Source organism: Drosophila mojavensis, unplaced genomic scaffold, assembly GCF_018153725.1.
Source record: "Drosophila mojavensis isolate 15081-1352.22 unplaced genomic scaffold, ASM1815372v1 contig_136, whole genome shotgun sequence".
Classification (NCBI taxonomy): domain Eukaryota; kingdom Metazoa; phylum Arthropoda; class Insecta; order Diptera; family Drosophilidae; genus Drosophila; species Drosophila mojavensis.
The window spans coordinates 25018681-25041738 of NW_025318667.1; the positions used below are offsets into that span (position 1 = coordinate 25018681).

Below are 23058 nucleotides of genomic sequence, written 5' to 3' on the forward strand. Positions count from 1 at the left end.
TAGAGTCCGTTATGAAAAAGAGAAACACTAGTAGTAGAATAGAAAAGTAGAAATATAGTAGAGAGTACGAGAAGTATAGTAGAATATGTACTATAGAAAGAGTAGTAGTCGAGTAAGAGTCTTAGGCACGAGAGAGAGCCTTTAGTAGAATAAATGTAGTAGCTAAACGCACTAGTAGTAGACTAAAAGTAGCAGCAGTATAGAGAGTACGAGCAGTAGTGGAATTTCTAAGACAATGTAGAGAGTAGTAGTCGAGTAAGACTCCTAGGTAAGAGTCTGAGTCTTTCGTATAATAAGTGTAGTAGACTCTGCTGCTTCAAGTCTACTACTAATACGAGTAGCAGCGGAGTAGAAACGTGTCACCCGAATGGTGGAATAAAAGTAATAGCGTGTTCGTATATACACGGACTGAGTGCCCTGTAGTGTGTATTTAGCAGGGATTGCGAGACGAACGGCATGGTACAGCACTACAATATATATACATACATATATATGTATGACTTGGGGAACTATTCGGCTGGCGCAGGCTCCGGCGCTGCCTCTGCTGGTGGCGCCTCGGCGGGCGGTGCCTCGGCGGCTTCAGCAGGCGCAGCGGCTTCTTCCTTGGGCGGCTCTGGAGCGGGCGCAGCTTCGGCGGCCTCGGCGGGCTGTGGCGCCTCCTCTGCTGGTGGTGCAGCCGGTGGTGCGTCCGCGGCTGGTGGTGCCTCAGCTGGGGCGCCTTCGCCCGCCGGGGCCGCTGCCTCGCCGGCCGGAGCCTCGCCCTCTGGCGGCGCGGGTGCACCTTCTGCGGGAGCGGCAGCCGCAGCTTCCGCAGGCTCAGCGGGCTTAATTTTGGACGGGTCACGCGACTTGCGCGATTCACGCGGCTTGGTTGTTGTCTCTGGGGCCGCAGCGGTCTTCTTCTTTTGCTGCACGAGGAGAAGAGACACAGAGAGGGGTTAGTCGAGAGCCTAAGAGGGGAAGGGAACAAAATCAGAGTGAACTCTACCTTCTTCGGCTTGGGCTCCACGTCAGGCGGTATCTCCTCGTCGGTCTTGTAGTCCTCCGGGAAGAACTTGAGTGCGTCCAGGCGACCATTTTCCACATTGCTACTGCAATAGGTCGGCTCGAACTGCACCAGCGAGAGCATCGTGTAGGATTGCACTTTGTTGACCTTGAGCACGAAGCGATCGGTCTTCGCCGTCTCCTTCATGTCATCATAGCGGAATATCGAGTTCGAGATGAGCTTCGCTTCGCCGGGCGTGTCGCTGGTGAAGAAGCCGTAGAGTGGAACATCGTCTTTAATGGACTCCATCACCTCCAGAATGTCATCGCGCTTGGATGCCTCGAACGCCATGATGACGTGCGGCGGCTCTGGTGGCGGATCGGGTGGCAGGAATCCGGTCGTCTGGTTGCGGAAGAACACATAGATCAGGGCGGCGTGGGTGCGGCGATTGTTGGCCACCCATATGGGCGGTATTTTGACTCGCTTGGTGCGCGTTAGTGGCTTCGGTGCCTCCTCCTCTTCTTCCTCGGCCTCCTCTTCGGTGGCAACGATGTCGTCCAGTCCCAAGTCCAGGTCCAGCTGCATGCCCGGGAAGGCCGGCTGAATGGCTTGCACAACCTCCTCTTCCTCGCTGCCCTCTTCCTCGCCATCGTCTTCCACTTCCTCCTTGTGGGCGTCATCCGGCTGGGCGCCGGCCTTTGCCTTCTCGGCCGCCTTCTTCTCGGCCGCCTTCTGCCTGGCCTCTTCGGATGAGCTGATTTCCTCCACCCAAACTTCGCCCTCTGCAAAAGCAAACAAATATGAATAATCGAATGTCTCACCCCAATACCCCAATCCCAACATCCCACTTACCTTCCACTTCAACCTCGAACTTGACCTTCATCGGCGAGATGATCGGCGGAATTGGATGCGGCGCAGGATGGTCGTCGTCGGGCGGTGCAACACGTTCCTTGGTCAGCTCATGCGCGTAGGTCGCCAGCACGTGCGGTATGGGTCCAGAGGACTCGTCGATCTTCCAGAAGCATATGAGCAGCTCCTTGCCATCCAGTTGCTCGATGATGTCGGTCGACAGCGGATTCTTGCAGGCAAAGTTAACGACCTCAAAGTCCGCTGCGGACACTTCAAGGTACTTTCGATCCTTGCACTGCATTTTCAGATGATCGGCTGGCTCGGCGAGCTTCTTGAACATATCGCGCGAGACTTGTGGGCCAAATACTGTCACGCCAATATCTGGCAAGTTCTCCATGATAACGTCCGTGCAATGGGTGAGGTAGTCTATGCGCTTCTTGTGCTGCTTCTCCCGCTCGATGCGTTCCGCCTTCTCGATTGCATCTGTCTTGATTCTAAGCGCCTCCGCTTCGATGGGCTGCAGCGCGTCAATTGCGTAAGTCGGCCGCGGGGCTGAGGACTGCGACCTCTCGAACTCCTTCACAATGAGGGACACCAGTTTGGGTGCATCCGACCCATAGAACAGGTTCACAGCTCGGCCATTCTAGGGGCAACGGAAAAGCAGGGTGCTCAACGGACGGTAGCGAATGCCAGCTGCACGGACTTACCACGACAAACAGCCAGGTGGGCTCGCTCTTCTTGTAAAAGCGCCTCAGAGCTGTCACGGTGTCTGCTTTGCACTAGGTGGGGAAATTAGATCCAATCAGCTATCTTAGAGCGTCGACTGAGGAATGCAGCTACTCACAATTGCCAAGCTCATGGCCTCGCCACCCACTTCCAACTTGACTTTACGCAATGCGCCAAGCATTCCCAGGCATGGCCCACACCACTCGGTGTAAACTTCCAGAACTGCAAATCAATATAGATCATGATCAGAGAGATATATGTATATATACATATATATGTATGCATACTGAGCAATCCTGGACGGGCTATGAACTTCTCTAGATCCTCGTCCGTATTGATCTCGGCCTGCAACTGCTGTGCTCCTCCACGTCTTGCCATTGTCTGCGCAGCTCACTTCCAAAGTGATACATATGCAATTTTAGATCCAAGTAATTTCGAAGAATTTTGATAAAAGATCCAAATTGTTGTGCAAATCTAGCATAGTGTTAGTTGATGTGTGTGTTCTGAACAACTGCTCAATATTACGGACTCGTCTCTCCCAGCTCAACAACTCATTTTCCAATGAAATATTGATCAAACAATTTTGTTTAAAGTCCCAGCACCAGCCAGACGCAACAATTTACTAAATTGGGTCTGCCCATCGGCACGATGCTCGCTCGTGTATAAATTTCTCATTTGATGGGCCACAATGGAGGTGTATTTGTAGAGGAGCTCAACGAGAGATCCATCTCTGTCAAAAGTGGAAATGATTTCTATACAAATGCGTGCCCTTGTACTGCTGCTTACAAAGTCTGAAGTTGGAATACATACATAGGTTATACTACAGACATTCACAGTTACCAGACGAGCCGGAGCATAGCCCAACACTGGCAGACCATTCTCCCTACTCACTTTTCTGAGCTTAAGTGAAACCCTCCTCAGGTCCTCCACGTCAGCTCTACGCTTAAGCAAATGCAGTTGTCTCGTATTATCTCAGAACCGTAACTTGTCCAGGAGCTCCTTAGTCGCTTTCATGTCCATCTGGAGTTCTAGCCACAGAACTGAGAAAGAAAAATCATCTTTCGGCTTAACTCGTCCCCAGTATTACTAAGGGTAGGTCTATAGCAAGGACAATACCAACCCGAGCATGCGGGAATACCAGGTACTTACCCGAATTACTGTTCCTCAAATAGACGAGTATAAGAATTAAATTATTATTATTAATTTAAACAAGTAAGAAGGCTCCAGTCGAGACTGCTCGACTAGGAGATACCCTGAACCCTCCAAACTGATATTCTAATCATTCTGGACTTCTTTTATGCACACATACATACACATGCACGTATAAGCACGCGCTCTGCAAACTGCGCAGCTAGCAGCGGCTGCGCTTGGGCTGCACTGCAGTGTGGGCAATATTATGAGAATTTATTTGTTGAATAATTTCTTTTGTAGACTTACGATCCTAATGAAACTTTTAGAGCGTAATCATAAGGCTAAAATGTGTGTACATTCCAAAGCACAAGTCTCTAGTACTTAAAATTGGCGGCGAAGGGGGCGTGGTATCCAAAATCTGTAAATTACAAAATCTTTGTATCTATTAACTTTATATACAACGCAAATTTGAAGTCTCCAGGTCTAAAAGTGTTCAAATTAAGCTGAAAAAACAATGTCGATTTTTCGATTATTCTCGATAAAAAGTTATCGGACGAGTTATCGAAAAAATAAAGCAAACTTGTACTGCCTATGGTATACACGAGTATGCATGCCAAATTTCAGCTCTCTAGCTCTTATATCTTCTGAGATCCTTTTGCTCATACGGACGGACGGACGGACGGATGGACGGACGGACGGACGGACGGACGGACGAACAGACGGACAGGGCTATATCGACTCAGCTCGTCGCCCTGATCAAGAATATATACACTTTATGGGGTCTGAGATGATTCCTTCTGCCTGTTACATACTTTTCACAAAACCATTATACCCTGATTTCCCATTTTCAATGGGTTCAGGGTATAAAAATATTAAAAAACAAGTAGTATAGCAAGAACGGGAACTACCAACTGCAGAATACTCATAAACACTGACAGCATCAAAACAATGCAGGATATGGATTGATCCGGCTCTGCGCCGCTGATTTATATACATGGGTATATTGTATATATCTATATATATGTTTTTTGAATACTCAATAGAGCAAGCAAATAGTGATTTATTAGATGTTTTGGCTCTTTTGATCTCCGACGAGCAGATGATGTTGGGCAACCACCAATATACTCACTTGCAGTTCCATAATGAGATTGCATAAAATCAATATACTGAATAATAATAAATATCATATTAATATCTCTAGTCAAGACTCATAAAGATGAACAGTGAGACGGAGGGCCAGACGAATAATAGACATTTTAAAACAAGTAAGAAAGCTCTAGTCGAGACTGTTCGACTACGAGATCCCCTGAACCCTTCGAGCTGATATGTCAATAATAATACGGACAAGCGGACGGACGGACAGACAGTTGGACTGAGCCAAAAATCGTCGCCCTGATCAAGAATATATATACTTTGTGGGGTCTGCCACGCCTCCTTCTGCCTGTTACATATATTTCAATTGAACCATTATACCCTGATTTCCAATTTTTAATGGGTTCGGGGTATAAAAACTAATATACTCACTTTCAGTTTTGTGAATGACTTCAAATCTAATATCTCTAGTCAGGATTCGTACGGGTGAACAGAAAGTCGAACGGTTGACGTACATGCCACAAAAACCAATATACTCACATTCGCTTACGTGAATGAGCATAAATATATGTAATATGCCAACAAATAAGAATGCTCTCTCATTCACTGTCCATTAGCGACTTCTGGACCTTGGACCAATTCCTCGTCCATATCGATGTCATTAGACCGTTGGGTAATCCATGGAATAGAATGATGTTATTCTCCTTGGGGTACCCAGGGCAGGAAACGTTGCGGACGCAAAGTCAGCAAGTGGATGCAGCTCCTATGATCCAATGCTCTCAACGATACCATTTGAGTTTGTTTATCTTTATTTATCACTTAATCGGCCTTAATTCATACTCTTTATACAAAAAGCGCAGCTCAACCACCGACTGCCTAATACTGCCAAAAAGAGTTTTACTTGTTTTTTGTAATCCTCAAGAGAAGCTCAAAAGTTATGTAAAACAATGTATTTATATTGCAAGACTCTCTAAAGAATTCATAGAAAGTAATCTAAATTTGTATCGTAAATATCTTGAACTGAACGATTGTACTTTACAAATTTCAGCTCTCTAGGTAATAGCATTTCTATCAACTAAATATTACTATTTTCCGAACTGACACACCTCTTGTGGGCGTAATGGCAAATCTTGTTAATGCCTATGATTACAGTGTCCAAATTTCAAGTCTCCAGTTTCAGAATAGAGAGTAGCTGGAATACGGATAACAAGGCGAGAATTGCACAAAGCCAATATACCCGATTCATCTCGTAAATGAGCATAAGAATATATTCCATGATATTGAAAACGATGATCATTGCCAAACCAAACTAATACGATCGACTCAAGAAGGCTTCAAATGGTGAATACCAACATTGAGTATATACATATGTAAATGTGTATATAATAGAAACATAAATGATTGCTTACATACATCTGTTAGTTTATATGTACATTCGATTTCAATGATAATACATTAGTTAACCACATATTTATTTAAGTACAACATAGTTTCTTCTTCTTCTTCTTCTTCTCTTTCACTTAAGCTTTAGCGAGTACTTACACATTGCATAACAAAGTTGTACATTCCGATTATACATATTTTTACTTTATATATAGGTATATATATATATATGTATATAATACGTAATAATTTAAAAAAAAAAACAATTAAGAGTGCTCTAGTCGAGGGCGACCGACTAGCAGATACCCTGTACCCAGCCAGCGAGGAGCATTCTTGTTACACACATCCACACAATCAGAGTCTCTCGCATTCTGCTCTCAGTTTTCGTTTCAGTCCAGGCGAAATGAAGTTTTCAGGGCTTAAATATGGCACCCAGTGGTATAGAAAAGTATATGAAATGAGTCTCGATCTAATCAATTACTGGATATTGATACATCTCAAATGAATTAGCTAATGTTCCAGAGTCAGACAGACAGACAGAGAGACGGACTGGGCAGTCAGTGCTGATGTTACAGTCATGGGCCAGAGGAGCATTTTACTCACGATTGTGTTCTGGTCTTTAATTACAAAAGTTAAAACAGTATTTCGTGTTCAGTGTGTCTAGCGTGGGTAGTAGGCGTTGAATGGTCATTTGAATACTTCGATCTACTTTCACGTTCTCTCTCTAAAATTACTATATACATATATAAACACAAGTTAACATTAATGACGCAGGCGTGCGCATATTGGGGCTCGTTGGGAGCGAGCCAGCAGCCACATGCTCCTTATCGCACTGAAATGCCATTGATGGTGATCACATTGTTGGACACTGGCTCCGGCTCGTATACCTCATCGTTGGTGCGCATCTCGTAGGGCGCATCGTAGAACTGTTCATTTGGTATCTGGTCGTAGATGTTCTCTGCAAATGGATTTCAATTAGTTCATGATTATGCAATAATTATCTCAATGGGCACCTGAGCGATTGTTCACCCGTTCGCCGCCCACAGCGCTGTCATTATTGCGGGCTCCCCGATGCGCGGCTCCGCCTTGGAATGTGTTGAACGTCGCCGATGGATTGTTGTCCATGTGCATGCGGTTGTTTGCCTCCAGCGTGGAGTAGGACATGACCGCAGCGTTGCGTTCATCTTTCGTTTCGGCCGCCTGAATATTCTCCGTGTTCTTGACGGGCCGCGCCTTGTTGCGATACAGGAATATGAGCCCAAAGATGACCAGCAAGGCGACAATTACTGTGGCGCCGATTGCCACGCCCGTGCCCAGCTCCGAGCTCTCTTGGCCCTCGACGGTCGCCAGCTCGCAGCGCGGCTGCTTGCCGCTCCAAGCGCCCTCCTCGGTGCACTTTCGCAAGTACTGCCCGATGCGCTGGTAGTTGGGTATGCAGTGATACTCGGCGGAGCCGCCGTATAGCGTCGAGTCGTTGACCACAATCACGCGGCCGTTGTCAATGGCTAACGGTCGTCCACAGTCCACAGCTGTTGCAGTTCAAGCGTAGAGCACATTAATACAAATCAGAGATGCATGACATATATACATATATATATATAATGATACTTACGTCGGCACGTCGGATTCTTGCCCGACCACTTGCCATTCTTCTGGCAGATGCGCGTATCGTTGCCCATCAGAATGCGTCCCTTGGCGCACTTGAAGAGCGCCACCGAGCCGACAGCTCGCACCTCCGCCTCGACAATCAGGCCGTCGCTCACATTTGGCAAATCGCAGACAACCTCAACGCACTTGGGCGCCTCGTGGCTCCAGTTGCCATGCTCCGTGCACAATCGCCGCGAGACGCCGTTCAGCTTGTAGTTGACATTGCACTCGTACAGCACAGCGGCGCCATAGTAGGTGGCATTCGTGGCCAAGGTCACCTTGCCGTTCGTTATGTTCTCCGGTGCTCCACACTCCACATCTGCAAGAGTTCAATATTGTATTCCATACATGCACACACATACATACATATACTATGGTCTCTGATCGGTTTACTCACAGACACACTCTGGTATAATGCCGCTCCACTGGCCGTTATCCGTGCAGGTAGCCAGTGCCTCGCCCACCATTTTATACCCACGCTCACAACGGTATTTCGCCAACGCTCCAATTCTGAAATGCCAACAACTCGATTACATTTCAACAAACTGGTTTCCATGCAAGATTTCGTGCAAGATTCCATATTCAAAGTGAGCTAAATACTTGAATTTAACTAAGTGAAATACTCAAGTATAAACAAATAAATGTATATTATATTATAGATGATCTTTTTAAACAAATACTATTGCTCTCGCTGGCCCAACATTCGCTATACGCAGACACATGATGAGTAAGAAAGTCCAACATTTCTTCATAAGGCAGATAATTCGACTCTTGACTAAAACAAACTTTCTATTCATAAGAAATGGGTGAGCGGGACAGAGAGAGATGGAGAGAGAGAGAGAGAGAGACACTCAAGGCAATACATGTAAGTTTTTATCAAGACATCGAGCTAAGCCAAGCTAAGCCAGGTCCGTCTGTACGCCCATCTGTTGCTCCATATTCGTATCCCATCTTCTGAGCTATAGCTGAAGCTAAAGAGCTTAAGTCTTCACACACAAATTCTTACATTCCTCATTCAATCAACCTTTATATTATCGATAAGAATCGATATTTAGATATAAAGTTTTTCTATTCGACTTTAAATAATATATATGTATATTAACTAATTTCAAATAATTATATTTATATTTATATCCGGGTAATCTTCATTTGTCGATAAGAATCGATATCAAGAGATATCAAACTCAATATGCGAGTTTCTGTGATGAATGTGAATATTTAGTCAAAAATTAATATATGGACTTTGTATAAGCAGATAAGCACATACTAATTTAAAATACCTATATCTATATATAATTGCTTTATATTTCTATATTTCTCATTTAAATTCCTCATTATAGGAGAATCGATATTCAAATCTAAACCTAGAAGTTAGATATGTGAAAGCTACTCTACACAATCTCATGATAATCCTACTTCGTTTTTAGATACCAGATATAATATTTCACAATGAAACTCTGAGCTTTGCTCGTTCCATCTGGAGCCAGAGTTTTTTTGCTTATTTACTTGCTAACAGTGCATCTGGCAGTCGAGAGCACCCGACTGGAGCACTCTTGCTTTAGCACAACTCACTTGTATGTCTGCGCCGTGTTCTGTGTGGAATCGGCTGTCCGTATGAGAGTACGGCCGTACATGCGATCATTGCCGGTGACGGACAACAGGCTATGCGTGGGCAACAAAGGTTCGTGACAGCGGATTTCTAGAGTACAACAACAAATACAACATTAAATGGTAGATTACTTTCAAGTGAGTTCTTAGCGGAGTAGCTCTACCTTCGCATTTGGGCGAGGCATCGCTCCAGATGCCCGTCTCCAGGCATTTGCGCTTGAGCGGGCCGCTCAGCTTGTGGGACGGCGCGCAGCTGAAGATCACCTCGGAGCCGACGTGCGTGGTGTTGGACACATACTTGATGGTGCCATAGGGTATGGGCAATATGGTGCCACAGTCGATATCTGGGGAGGTTGACATGAAGTTAAATTAGATGGGATTCGCCTCAGGTTTTCATACAGACTGCTTACATTCACAGTAGGGCGCGTCGGAGCTCCAATCGCCTGTGTCCAGGCATTCGAGCACCGGATTTCCGTGCATTATGTAGCCCGGATCACAGTTGTACTGTATCTTGGAGTGGACGTTGTAGTCGTAGCCGATGACAAAGGCACCGGCTGGCACTTGCGGCGTCTCGCACGTGACCAGCTCGCAGACCGGCGCCTCGCCGGACCACTTGCCATCCCTGGTGCAATAGAGCTCCGACGGCCCGTCCAGCCAGTGATCCTCGTCGCACTCGTACCTCACCACCGAGTCGACGGTCGTGGTGCCGTTCACCAGTATCGATATGCCACGATCTGGACGCGCGGGTGCGCCGCAATCCACAAATCGGCACGAAGGCGTCTTGCTCGACCACTCGCCACCCAAGCCACAGGAAATAATCTGGAATGACATGAGGAATAAGTAAAAGATACTCAATATTGACATAGATATAGGATAGATAGATAAATGTGTGGCCAAGAGCTTTGATGAAAATGGCCTAGGCCGAGGCACAATTTCAGTCTCCCGACGAAGCGGACGAGCATTGCGCAATGCGACTATACGCGTCTTCACGTCGGGAACGTGCATAGCTGTGACTTGATATGATATGATATCTGAGTTTGACTTACGGCCTCGCCGACGAGCACGTAGCCCGGCTCACACACATATGTGGCCGTGGAGCCGGCTCGCTTGTCATTGAACTTCACATGGCCGCCGGTTATCTGCTGGGGATCTGGACACCAGTCGACGAGGCACTCCGGCTGCTTGCCATTCCAGCCGTCCTGCAGGCAGGTGCGATTCTCGTTGCCAATCAGCGTGTAGTTCTCGTGGCAGCTGTATGTGGCCACCACGCCGTAGCTGGTGCGGTCCTCGGACAGGTGTATCGAGCCGAATTTCAGCTCTGGCAGTGGGCCGCAATCCACATCTGTCAATTGAGAGATATTTGTAGGAATTAATCGCATATATATATAGTTAGCTGAGTCCTTCTACGCACATTTGCAGCTGGGCGCTGAATGGCTCCAGGTGCCATCGGACTTGCACTCGCGCTCGGCGTGGCCCAGCAGCGAGTGGCCCTTGGGGCAATCGTATTGAATCTTTTCGCCCAGTGTGAACTTCTTGCCCGAGACCGTCGTGTTTTGCTGCGCATCCGGTGAGCCGCAGGACAAAGGCGCTAAATGGACAAGAGATTCATATAGACAGGTGTTGGCACTAGAGATGCAGCTGAACTCACTGTGTTGGCATATGAAATGCAAGTAGTCCAGATTGCACCCAACATCGTTCCAGAGCCAATTGCGCCCGCCGTCGAAGACAACGCAGTTTTGCTCGCCATTGTAGTTATTCGGCTGATCCTTGCCCCATGCCGGCTTCTGCACCACTTCGCCTGCAATCAGCATAGCCATTTGCCGTTGTATATATTGCATAGACAAGAGTTGGCGATTATCGAAGGTCTTACCATTCACCCATTTCCAGGTGCGTGACGTTATGCCCGGCTCCTTTTGTGCGCCGATCCAGACCAATTGCGGTTTCAGCTCTGACTTTCGGCGCTCCAATTCCGATAAAATGTATTGACTGGTCGCGCCGCGAAACTCGTGCACGAGGTTGCCACCTGGTTGAGGGCAGAAAGGATGGCGCTATCGTTTAAATGTGTCATCGATAGTTTGACGTGAGCTGTGTACTTGCCTGTTTGCTTGCAGATGGCTTGAGCTTTTTCGAAGCTTTCTCCTTTCGTTATATGAAAGTCGTAGCATGTCTTGGAGAATGTCGTCACAACGGTATCAACGCCAATTTTGGGACTGAGACAGCGATCGACCGAAAATTCATCATTTGTAAAAGTCTCCACCTCACACAAACTCAAACTGCCCTCGACACCGACCAGCTGTATGGCCACATATTGGCCAACGAGCGGCCGGGCGCAAGTGAAAGTCTTCACAATGCCCTCGTCGAGTGTGCCCGGATACCAGGCGCACAGTGGATTCCGTTGCAAGTCCGCACTGCTATTGCCCACACGTATCTCCAGGTCCTGCAGCGGCTGGTGGCCGCAGCAGCCGCGCGTCGTAATCCGCACCACATGCACCGCCTGCGGTGCCAAGAGATCAACACGCCACCATGGCGATGGCTCCTTTTGCGTTTCGGAGCACTCCTGCCCATCTGGGTTCTATGAGAGACAACATTGTAGATGATGCCTCGACATATCGTATATGTATACTATATGTATGTATGTATGTATATGTTACCTTGTTGCCTGGCTTGCCATCGTTTGCATAGCTGGCCGGTCCACTGCGCGTATAGGAGCTCTGATTAACTGGCTTCCGGTAGGCGACATTGACACCACAGAAGGGCAGCTCTCGCTCCCAACCGGTCCGCGCATCACATTTCACTGTTGGCGATCCAAATAGCTCGTAGCCGGCATCGCATGTGTAATGCGCCTCCGATATGCCCGTCTCACCGGACACTGTGCGAACTTTGGCATTTAGCGGCACTGCCGGCGGACCACATACTGGAAAGAAACACGAAAAGGGCTTTATTTACTGTTATGTACATACATGCATATGTACATGTGTGTATGTAGGTATGTGTGTTCAAGCTTGGATGTGACAACTAGAACGCGCTTTTTTTTAAACATAACTGAAGTTTGTATTTTCTGACCCCTTACACTCCTGCGCTCTCATCTAAACTGGCTCACTCATAAGGTGTAGTGTGATCGAGCGAGAGATCCGATGTTCTCATTTGGTCGCCTTACAATGCACCATTTTCTTTTTCATACTCTCACTTCTTTCTCAACTGTATGTTTGTGTACATACACACATACTTATACACAAGCAGCTGTGCACAAATACATACATATGTCTTCTTCCCATTTCTTCCCTTTGGGGAGAGCAGTATTGCCACGCTCTAAATTAGCGTCAGCTTTTGCATAGTTGTTTTTGGAAAAGAGTATCGAAACGTTGACGCGTTTAATAAACCGTTTCGAGTCAGGGAGCATGCACATGTATGCACATGTGTATCCATTTACAACGGTATATAATGTATGTATAAGTAAGCGTAAGCCTTGCCCTGCTGCCTGATAAAATTGCAAGAACAACATTGGTGTTCTTGTTTTACTCATTTCAATAATATTGTTAAAAGTGAATGGAAACGTCTTGAGGCTAGGGCTGGGTGTAAGTGCTATAGATGTACATATGTGTATATACAACATACATATGTATGTACATATGTATATCAATAAATACTTATGCATGTATGTAGGTCCTGTTAATATGAATGACTTCAAGTTGATTTCAATATACAGTGACGAACTAAATTATTGGCACAGCAAGCTTTTTAAACTTTAAAGCAATTTTTATACCCTGAACCCATTTTCAATGGGAAATCAGGGTATAATGGTTTTGTTGAAATGTATGTAACAGGGAGAAGGAGGCGTGGCAGACCCCACAAAGTATATATATTCTTGATCAGGGTGACGAGCTGAGTTGATTTGGCCCTGTCCGTCTGTCTGTCCGTCTGTCCGTCTGTCCGTCTGTCCGTATGTATGAACGCGTCGATTTCAGAAGATATAAGAGCTAGAGACTTCAAATTTTTTTTTAAATGTCCGTAATTACAGCGCGCATATCAAGTTTATCATTAAAAATCGATAACTCATCTCGATCTTTTTTTATCGATAAAAAACCTTATCGAAACCCAGTTATAAAATTATATCTTCTACACCTTTATTGCTAGAGTCTCCAAATTTTTAATGTATGCTTATATGCAATTTATACAATTTCGGTTTTTGTTAAAATTTACCCCCCACCTCTAAATTCACCCCCTCACCCTCACTTTTGTAAAAAGCGTATTTCAAATACTAGAGACTTGTGCTTTGGCAATTACATGCATATTCATGTTATAATCATAATCTAAAAGTTTCATGAAGATCGTACGTCCATAAAAAAAGTTATTAAACAATTAAGTTCTCATAGTAAGCGCACACTGCAGCCCATGCGTGTTTATGCGTGGGTGCTTGTGTGTGTATGTGTGTGTGTATGTGTGTGTGTGTATGCGTTTGTGTCTGTATGCGTGTGTGTGTGTATATGTGTCTGTATGCGTGTGTGTATGTATACCTGTGTGTGCGTACGTGCGTGTGTGTGTGTGTGTGTGCGTGTTTCTTGTGTAAGCTGAAAGTCGCGAAAAAGTATTGAAATATCTATTGCTCCAAGGGTTCAGGGGATCTCGTAGTCGAGCAGTCTCGACTAGAGCTTTCTTACTTGTTTTTTACTGTTTTTTGACTATTTTTTAGTAAAAGAAAACATTTACTAAATAGAATAGGGTATTTATTAAATTATACTACAAAAATATTGCGAAAAACTTCAAGTAAATTTTTGTAGTTCAATAATCAAAAATAAATGTACGTATTGAAATATTTTTTATTGATATAAGTTAAATAATCCATAGATAAATTAAAATACTTTGTAAAAAAGAAATGAAGAGAAAGAAAAGTTATTTTTTAAGCACTTTACTACATCCATATACATACATACTTTAATATATGGCAAATGGCTAATTTATGCAAAAACGAATGTCTAGAAATTTATTAAGTTGTCTACTTAATTTTCTTCTTCTTGACTTTCCTTTGTTAGAACTCAAGATCCCAATTAATTTGCATATAATATATAATCGTTTATGTTTTAGGCTTTTTTCCCAGAGACCATAATTTGTAAACGAACAATTTAAAATCTGTTTTTTTTTTTTTTTTTTTTTTGCTGTTTCTTTTTTCGTTTTACAATTTTCCCATAATGCTGAAATATTCACATGTTTATGCCTAGAAATTCCAACCGAAAATTTGTTATTCAAATTTTGTAACAATTTTAGAATAAAAACTCTCATTATTGTTATCTGCCTATCTATGTACATCATACATCTATATATATAATATATACTATATACTATGTGAGCTTTACTTTACTATTGGCATAGATATTATTATTATTACATTACGCAGGCAATTGCAGTCAACTGTAACATGATTTTCGCCTCTTCTTTAGCTTTAGACTTTAGTGTTGTTTGTATGCCCATTAAGACATTAAAACATTCCCATACCATCTGGAATCGGCACTTACGCACACACTCACACACATTTCATGTTGCGATCGACATTTTCCTAAAAGAGCTGAAAACAAGTTTTGAATTGGATTTGATTGAAAACAAATTGAAATTTCTCCCACACAGACAAAACGAGTTGGACTCTAGCAAATATTCGCAAATATATAAATATATATTGTATGTATGTATATAAAAATGGATATCTATATACATATGTATAGATAAGAATCAGCGATGTTCTCCATTCAAGCTCTTCTCTGACTATTCAATTTGGGCCATCTTTGTCTGCCTTTGACAGTATAGAAACCCTACAGCAAGTCGAAGATCAAACTCTAGATTGAGATGATAAGATTGTAATGTTAAGCAAATTAATCTAGGAAGAGATATCACTAGATTTTCTCAAATATCTTTCAGCTATTCTAAGCCCCTGAGCGACAAGTTTTGAAACAGGCCGAGATGAAAAGGTCAAGAGTTAAGGCCAATTTGAACCATGCGCTCGCTCGGCCCAGAATAGAGTATTTGATCATCAATTGCTAGACGTATTTAAATTTGATATGCATATGCTCCTTGCTTGGGTTTGGCATCGTTTCATTTCGTTTGCTGCTGCAGCTGTTGATGTCAGGTTTCTCCCTTCTCGGCGTTGCAATTGTGCAAAGTGTTGCTAACTTCAATGATTTTGTTATTTTGTTTCTCTCTTATGCCCAAGAGCCGTATAAAAAGCAGTTATTGTTATGAGACAACAATCGCCTTTATCCGGTTTTACCAGTGCTTATGATATCCACACTTGTACGAGGGTTGCCATTTGCATTGTGCGGCCAATCGAAATGAAAAACATGATATATATCAAACGAAATTAACTCTGTTTCCACCTCAAGCAATTATTCATTGAGCTGAGCGGATCTACCATGAGACCTGAGCAACTTAGAAATAGAGCGATTCGTGTTTTGTAATTAATGTATGATATATATTGATCTTACTTTTTATATAAATAAATACTTCTTTCCCAAGCTTTATAGATTTACAATAGTCATTTAAGATCTTGATCAAGCCGGAATTCTATATGGCCATATTGTACTAGAAATTTTGGAAAACATTTCTCAACATCTAAGGAAGACCTCGCTTAAATCTAGATTAAACCATTATGCATGCACATACGTAATAACTTCAATGGATCTTTCGGCTTTGTGTGGGTATATGCTAGATGTACATACATACATAGATTCATGTATATAATATGATATGATAGTAATAAAAGTTATTTCCTTGTCTGATTAATTTCCTACTTATGACTGGAACAAAGTGTTAAGTTTATATCATTAACTTGGCCTAAGAATAATATGTTCAAACCAGCAATTCAAGCAATTCTCTATTTATAAATTGAATTCCAAGCAAGCATTAATGTTTTTACCATTTTCTTTTTTCATAAGGTAATAGACCGCAACTTCCATTTCAAACAATATTTCCAAGTAATTCTACTAATGAAATCCGAATTTTTTCAGATTAATAAAACGATTGCAAATTTATGAAAGTAAAGAAAAATATTATGCAAAATACTATCTTATGAAAGATTTACATATTCGTCGACATATGGCAGAGTCAGAGCGCAACAGAGATCAGATCGTGTAATAATAATTACTATAATTATTCGTATTCAGTCCACAGTCTTGAGATATACTACGCGCAGACATCAAAAATTGTCGGCACATTCAACCATTTTTATTGGCTTCAGCTGTTTTCTTTTGATACTCATTCACGAAATTAAACTGAGCATATTGGTTGCGTGCAATGTTGGTCTTGCTGTCCATCCGTCCGCAGATGCGCCTGTTCGTATGAATGGAAACCGAAATGGCTATTGAAGCTAAGGGACTGAAATTTGGTACATATAATCTTGTATATCCTTAATCCTAATCTTATATTTCTGCTGATTTCCACATATAATATTATATTGGGAGACTGGCAAATCGGAAAATCAAAATTGTTTTCGGATAGAGCAATACTAGAGTAATACTCGCTCAGATACAACATGTTGATCAAAAGAAAAAACAAATTTTCCTCACTTTTGGTTCAAGCAACTTCCTATAACATGACGTGATAGATCTTATCTGGTTGCAAATTGCGATTCAAGTGATCGAGAGCCATAAAAAATTACAAGTTTTAATTACCAATTCCTGTTGGCATGTGTTATTGGTCAATAAGTTTGTGGCTATGCCAATATGGCTATGAGTTGAAGCTAAAGTTTTTTTTTTTTCATATGAAATGTGTGGGGAGTTTTGCGTATATGCATACAAAGGTCGCTATACCTATAAATAGCTATGCAAATATACAACATTTGGAATGATCTGTTGAGCAAGTTGTTAATTATCTATAATTATCAAACTCTCTCAGAGACTTTGGTGGATTTCCGAATGCGCATGATGCGAAGTGTTTGAAGAGTCAAGCAGCTGATATACTCATTTTGCACATTTCTGATGAGCGAGTGTGAAAGAAAGAAAGACAGATGAACTACCTTCACATTTGCGCTAACTGGGCCAGCCAGCTCAGGTAGAGTTAGGTAGTTGGGTAGCTTGAATCTAAATTCCGTTACGACGCAAAAGCGACATTTATAAACATATCACATACATAGGTGTATGCAATGTTTGAAAGTCGTTAACAAAATTCGAAATGCGTTTGCCTCCGGCAATTATAAGCGTTAAATAAAAATTATTTAAATAATGTCGACCAATTGGAAAAAGTCGAACACCCAAATGGGTCAAGAAAAATCCAATTTGTATTTGAAGCTGAATAGCGATTATTATGCCAATTTGAATGTGGATGGATGAAGCAGGTGTATTTGAGTCTAGCTATAAGATCTAAATGGGTTGCATATAAAGTGGATCTTCTAGGCCTTCTGGCTGTAAGCCAACAACTGCAGACAATTCTTCGTCTTCCTTTCTTTCATTTCTTCTGTTGGCTTTCAAAATGTATACTAATTCGAATGATATATCTATATAGATGTACATGTATTCATTTTATAGTAATTCTTTTTGAAATTAATAGACACAAAAGTTTGACCAAAGAGAATGAAAATGTTTACATACTATGGAAATATACCAACTGTTTGTTTAGCATAGAATGCAAAGAGCTATGTGATCTGTAAATATGATATTAGCCCTTAGCATTAATCTGCGGTCTGCGGTTTGAGAACTGGATTCGATCAGTTTCATATTGAGTGAAAAAGTTTTTTAGTCCAAATGTTGCTAGAAGTATGCAAATGTAATTTAAACTATCACATATGTATATCAAATACGTCTACATGATCTGCTCTAGACTTGATTTTAGGTCAAACTTCTGCCAAAATTATTTGAAACTAAAAATAGCTCGACTAATAACTAGACGAGACTGCTTGATTAAGAGATTCCCTGAGGGGCTCAGAGGCAAAGAACTAATAATCCAATTGGGATTGCACTCGGGGTGTTCTATGAAAACTAATTCGTTGAATGAATCTTCTTGTAGATGGACTAGCTACATAAATAAATCTTTCAAAATATCACAACATGAAATATATGCCAAAGAATAAATCTTTAGTATTTGAAATACGTTTTATTCATATTTTGGACAAATGGGACGTGGTATCGAAAATTTAAACAATTAAGAAAGCTATTGTAGGGATTGCTCCACTGAACCTTTCGAAAATCTATAAAATACACAATCATCTATATTTTAAATATTGAGATTCTAGTTATAAAGATGTAGGAGACATAATTTGACAACCGACTTTTGATAAGGTGTTTAATCGATAACAAAAAATTGTGAGTAGTTATCGATTTTAGAAATATGTAACTCGATCTGCGCGTGCAGTAGACGGATCTACAAACATTTTTAAATTTCAAGTCTCTAGCTAGCTCTTATATCTTCAGAAATCGATAATCACACACACGGAGAGACAGCTAGACAGACGGACAGTATTCAATCGACTCAACTCTTCGCTCTGATCACAAATATATGGTTAATTTATGGGGTCTGCCACGCCTCCTTCTGCCTACTACATACATTTAAAAAAAAAAAGCATTACACCCTGATTTCGCACATTCAATGGATTCAGGGTATAAAAATTACGAAAACTTTATATGCATTACAGCTGCACTGTAGATCTGAAATCTCTTAAAATAATTGTATCTATGGTATAACTATAAATTACTTTTCAATATCTATAAGTAATTCGCTGCAATCTGCACTTTGCATTTCTTATAAAAGCATTTTCCCAAATCAACATTATCATCATCATCATCATCATCATCATCGACATCATCAACATAATATGGTGATAAGGAACTCACCGTGACAATTTCCGTGTGCTATTAGCGACATCATCATCATCATTACCAGGAGTGAGTGTTTCGTAAAGGCCATGGCTCTATGGAAAACGTTTTCCACCGATTCGAACAATAACCCCTGGCTCTGGCCAAAGCAAAACATGGCTGTTTGCTTTTCGCTGCTGCTGCTGCTGCTGCTGCTGCTGCTGCTGCTGGTGGTGGTATTAGCTGTTGATTAGCTTGGCGTCGCACTATGTACGGTTAGTTTTTAAGTAATTTATGTATTTAATTGCATGTGCCGCATGTATGTTTTAAGTGCACACAATATTCAATTAATATTCACAACAAACTAGCTGAGCCGGAGTCGTTGAGTTTTGATTGCTCTCACAAGATTTTCATTTTGCACACTGAAATTTTCACTTGATAGTCATGAATATGAATAATGTGTATGTGTGTGTGTGTGTGTGTGTATGTAATGGTGCATAAAAAATACAAAAAATAAAAACAACAACAGATGCATTTAAACATGAAGTAGAAGAAGAAAATCACAATAACCGGGCAATGACTTTGAAGCTCAAAACTATTTGAAACCGAAAATTCATTCAACATGTAAGACACTCACACACACACACACACATATATATACATATACATGTTGGCTTCCCAGTTGGTAGTAGATTGGCTTGGGAAGCACTTACATAGATAGAGTATTATGCATTATGCGATTGTTGTTGGGGTCGAAAAACCACTTTACTGGATTTACTTTATGCAGCGTCTGTGGTTTTGATTTCTGTATTTTTTTTTTTTTTTTTTTTTTTTTTGCCATGGGAATCACATTCTTGGATAAGTTGGCTGCTTATGGCCCGAACTGTTTGGTGTCTGTTTTGAAATCTTAACCTACGGCCTTCAAATGTTTCTTTGTATATATGGCCGAGCGGCAAGGCTATGCAAGCGAAATATTATTATTGTCTAACGGTCTATTCAAAAGAAATATTCATATATATATATATATATATATATATACTATATCTATACAGATATATGTATATTTAGAAATAGGTCAAAAGGTAATAAACAAAAGGAAATGCCCTGTCATATGCTGTCATAACTCAAATGCAATAGAGTTACAGGCTATTTAAATATATGTAGATATATGTATATATATTTATGTTTATGCATTTATATAAATGACTATTGAGTGGAGGATTTCGTTGACCGGTTTCTCCGACTTTCGTTACATCTGGCTAGTATCTTTCACTAATTATCAACGATGTGGCTTTTGTTGTGCGTCGATCGCTACTGGGCAAGAAACGAAAAGGAAAGAAAAAAGCCCCACAAAACTCCGTGGTTCATTAGTTTTTTGGTTAGTGTTTCATTAATTCGATATACGATGTGTTAATTGAATCCATATGAGAAAGTACAATGCGCTCAAACCGAATCCAAATCCGACTCGGAGTCCGACTCGGTATCGGAATCGTAGTCCAAATCCGAGCCAGGCAAACGCACACACTCACTAGTCGCAATTCACAATTCACTTCGAAACGTAATCCACATTTCAGTTGTTGATTTTTTTTTTTTATGTCACACACACACACTTATTTATGTATATGTATGCAGATATATTTATGATTATATACCATCTACAAACACGGCTATATTATTTATTGATTTCGCTTTCGTGAAATGTTCTACTTTTACTATTCACCAAGATATTGAGTGTGGGAGATCAACTCGTTTCAATTTAACAACAACAACAAATAACGAAAAAAAAAAAACAACATAAATAAATAAATAATAAGATACTTTTTGGACTGGCGAGCACCTTTTGAAATGAATGGTTATCTATGAGCGTGAATTTATTAAACATGTATGCATATACACATGCATGTGCATATTTACATATATATTTAAATATAAATATATATGTATATCTATATACATATATATATATATGTATATGTTTTTATTAACGGAGCTCGCTGTTGCCAAACACAACACACTGAAACGCGCACCGATCCGTACGCCTGGCACGTCCGCTTGGAATGAAAGTTGACTTATAACTGGTTTTCCATTCGCGCTTGCCTTACAGAAGCTCGCAGCAATGCGCGTGTGCAGCGGCCGAACGAGCGCCCGAACTGGCGACCGAACGAACGAACGAGCGAACGAGCGACCGAACGAGCGACCACCGTCACCATAAGGTTGATTGGTTTGCTGCTGGGCTGCTCGGTTTGATGGTTTGTTTGTTGGTTGGCCGACTGGTCGGTGGGTCGAGCGTTCGGTTGGCTGTTCGGACGGCCGTTCATGGGGTAGGGCGGGCGGTCGGGTGGTCGGTAGCTAGTTTGCTCGGTTGGTCGGTTAGCTGTTTGTCATTGTTGTGGCATTGTTGCAGACGTGAAATACAAGCAAGCTGCGCAATCGCAGAGCTTTACACAATTTGTTCGAGGGTGGATCGTAACGTCGTTTATTGCCAATTTGGGCCTAGATATGTATGTGGAACATGTGCATTGTTGTTGTTGTAATGCAATGCATTGCAATATTCAGAAAAGGACAACAAATGTCCTTCAATATTTATTTTTATCTATTTTAATATTTGCAATATGCTTACTTCAATTTAATTAAGCATTCACATTTATAGCGGCTTATCAATATTATTATTTTTATTTATTTTTTTATTATTATTATTCATTGATCCTATTTCGAAACAATGTCTTTAAAGTTTAGATTTGTGTATTTTTGCCATATTATTAAATTAAATTTTTTATTTTTACTAAATAAAAACTTAAAAATATTTTATTTTTATATTCTTCTTCTTCTTCCTAAATAAATTTCAATTTATACTTTTTCCAAATTGCCTTCAGTTCCATTCTTTGTCAACAACAAGAATTAAATCATCCAAAACTCGTTCTGATAATTATTGTTATTATTTAATTCATACATATGACGTTAGCCCACAAAATTTTTAAAAATATTATATTATATATTGCTCTTCTTGCAGCTCGCAATCAAATGTTAAATTTGGTATTTATGATTTGAGATTGAAAACGTCTATCGAGAGTTGTTGTAACTTCTGAAGCAACCGGTGCGTAAAAGTGCCGGCATTGCTGCCCCATTGTTAACGACGTAAAGTTGTATATACCCTGCGGAAATTGTATATGGGGTAGGAGTAAGTATAACGAGTACACAGATCAGATTATATATGTATAACAGATAGAGAACACTGCAAATTGTAGAATTTATACAATAAACTCTATGTAATGGATATCTTTACCGCATACTTAACAGATTTAATATTATATATTATATATGTATATCAGATTGAACTCAACAGTTAAAAAACATGTTAAATATAACAGATTGTGTATAACAGATTATAAATGAAAGATTGTACTGAACTCGTTTTATTCAAGAAATTGTATAAAAAAGATTATATATATTTGACTGAATACAACAGATTTAGTAAAAAATATATTTAATACCACACTGCATTTAACAGATTGTTTATAACATATTTGATATGTCACATTGAATACACAAATTTTCGCATTAAACATATTACATTTACATATATAATATAACAGATTATACAAATCAAATTGTATTCTACTATATTTATATTAACAAATTCTATATAAAAGAGATACAAGTTTTTATATGTCAGCCCTTTATAGCATGTTGTCTATAAAATGCGCCAAATTATTTATATACGAGATATTAGATGAAAAATTTTTCCTAACAATAATAATGCAATAATGCGAATACAGGGTATCTTTCGATCGAATACCAAATGTTTCTCTAATACCCTTTTATCATTTAAATGGGTCAGAATGGCTATATAGGTCGAATGTAAAGAAT

At 41.0% G+C, this 23058-nt stretch overlaps 2 protein-coding genes across 2 annotated transcripts; both read right to left on the reverse strand.

Moving 5' to 3' along the window:
- Positions 1 to 392: 392 nt before the first annotated feature.
- LOC6584652 (titin) lies at positions 393 to 3094 on the reverse strand. The gene is made up of 6 exons (XM_002010260.4): positions 2848 to 3094; positions 2679 to 2782; positions 2542 to 2613; positions 1838 to 2477; positions 989 to 1767; positions 393 to 908 (listed from the first exon to the last, which is right to left on the reverse strand). Exons 1-6 carry the CDS (start codon positions 2936 to 2938, stop codon positions 510 to 512), a joined length of 2085 nt encoding a protein of 694 aa, XP_002010296.1. The 5' UTR covers positions 2939 to 3094; the 3' UTR covers positions 393 to 509.
- A 3128-nt stretch (positions 3095 to 6222) lies between these two features.
- Positions 6223 to 19610, reverse strand: LOC6584653 (sushi, von Willebrand factor type A, EGF and pentraxin domain-containing protein 1). The gene is made up of 14 exons (XM_002010261.4): positions 19231 to 19610; positions 12073 to 12335; positions 11519 to 11993; positions 11292 to 11444; positions 11070 to 11219; positions 10833 to 11009; positions 10468 to 10763; positions 9832 to 10240; positions 9586 to 9765; positions 9386 to 9512; positions 8211 to 8323; positions 7779 to 8132; positions 7180 to 7695; positions 6223 to 7124 (listed from the first exon to the last, which is right to left on the reverse strand). Exons 1-14 carry the CDS (start codon positions 19367 to 19369, stop codon positions 6991 to 6993), a joined length of 3486 nt encoding a protein of 1161 aa, XP_002010297.2. The 5' UTR covers positions 19370 to 19610; the 3' UTR covers positions 6223 to 6990.
- Positions 19611 to 23058: the final 3448 nt, after the last annotated feature.

What these genes read in the sequence shown, in the direction of transcription:
- LOC6584653 (XM_002010261.4), bottom strand. Translation starts at nt 19,369, where the DNA reads ATGTTTTGCTTTGGCCAGAGCCAGGGGTTATTGTTCGAATCGGTGGAA. An exon ending in AGCCATCTGCAAGCAAACAG is followed by an intron (nt 11,445 to 11,518) that starts GCAAGTACACAG and finishes GCCCTCAACCAG; the next exon opens with GTGGCAACCTCGTGCACGAG. An exon ending in CAAGAATCCGACGTGCCGAC is followed by an intron (nt 7,696 to 7,778) that starts GTAAGTATCATT and finishes GAACTGCAACAG; the next exon opens with CTGTGGACTGTGGACGACCG.
- LOC6584652 (XM_002010260.4), bottom strand. Translation starts at nt 2,938, where the DNA reads ATGGCAAGACGTGGAGGAGCACAGCAGTTGCAGGCCGAGATCAATACG. An exon ending in AGGCCATGAGCTTGGCAATT is followed by an intron (nt 2,614 to 2,678) that starts GTGAGTAGCTGC and finishes TTCCCCACCTAG; the next exon opens with TGCAAAGCAGACACCGTGAC. An exon ending in TGGAGCCCAAGCCGAAGAAG is followed by an intron (nt 909 to 988) that starts GTAGAGTTCACT and finishes CTCCTCGTGCAG; the next exon opens with CAAAAGAAGAAGACCGCTGC.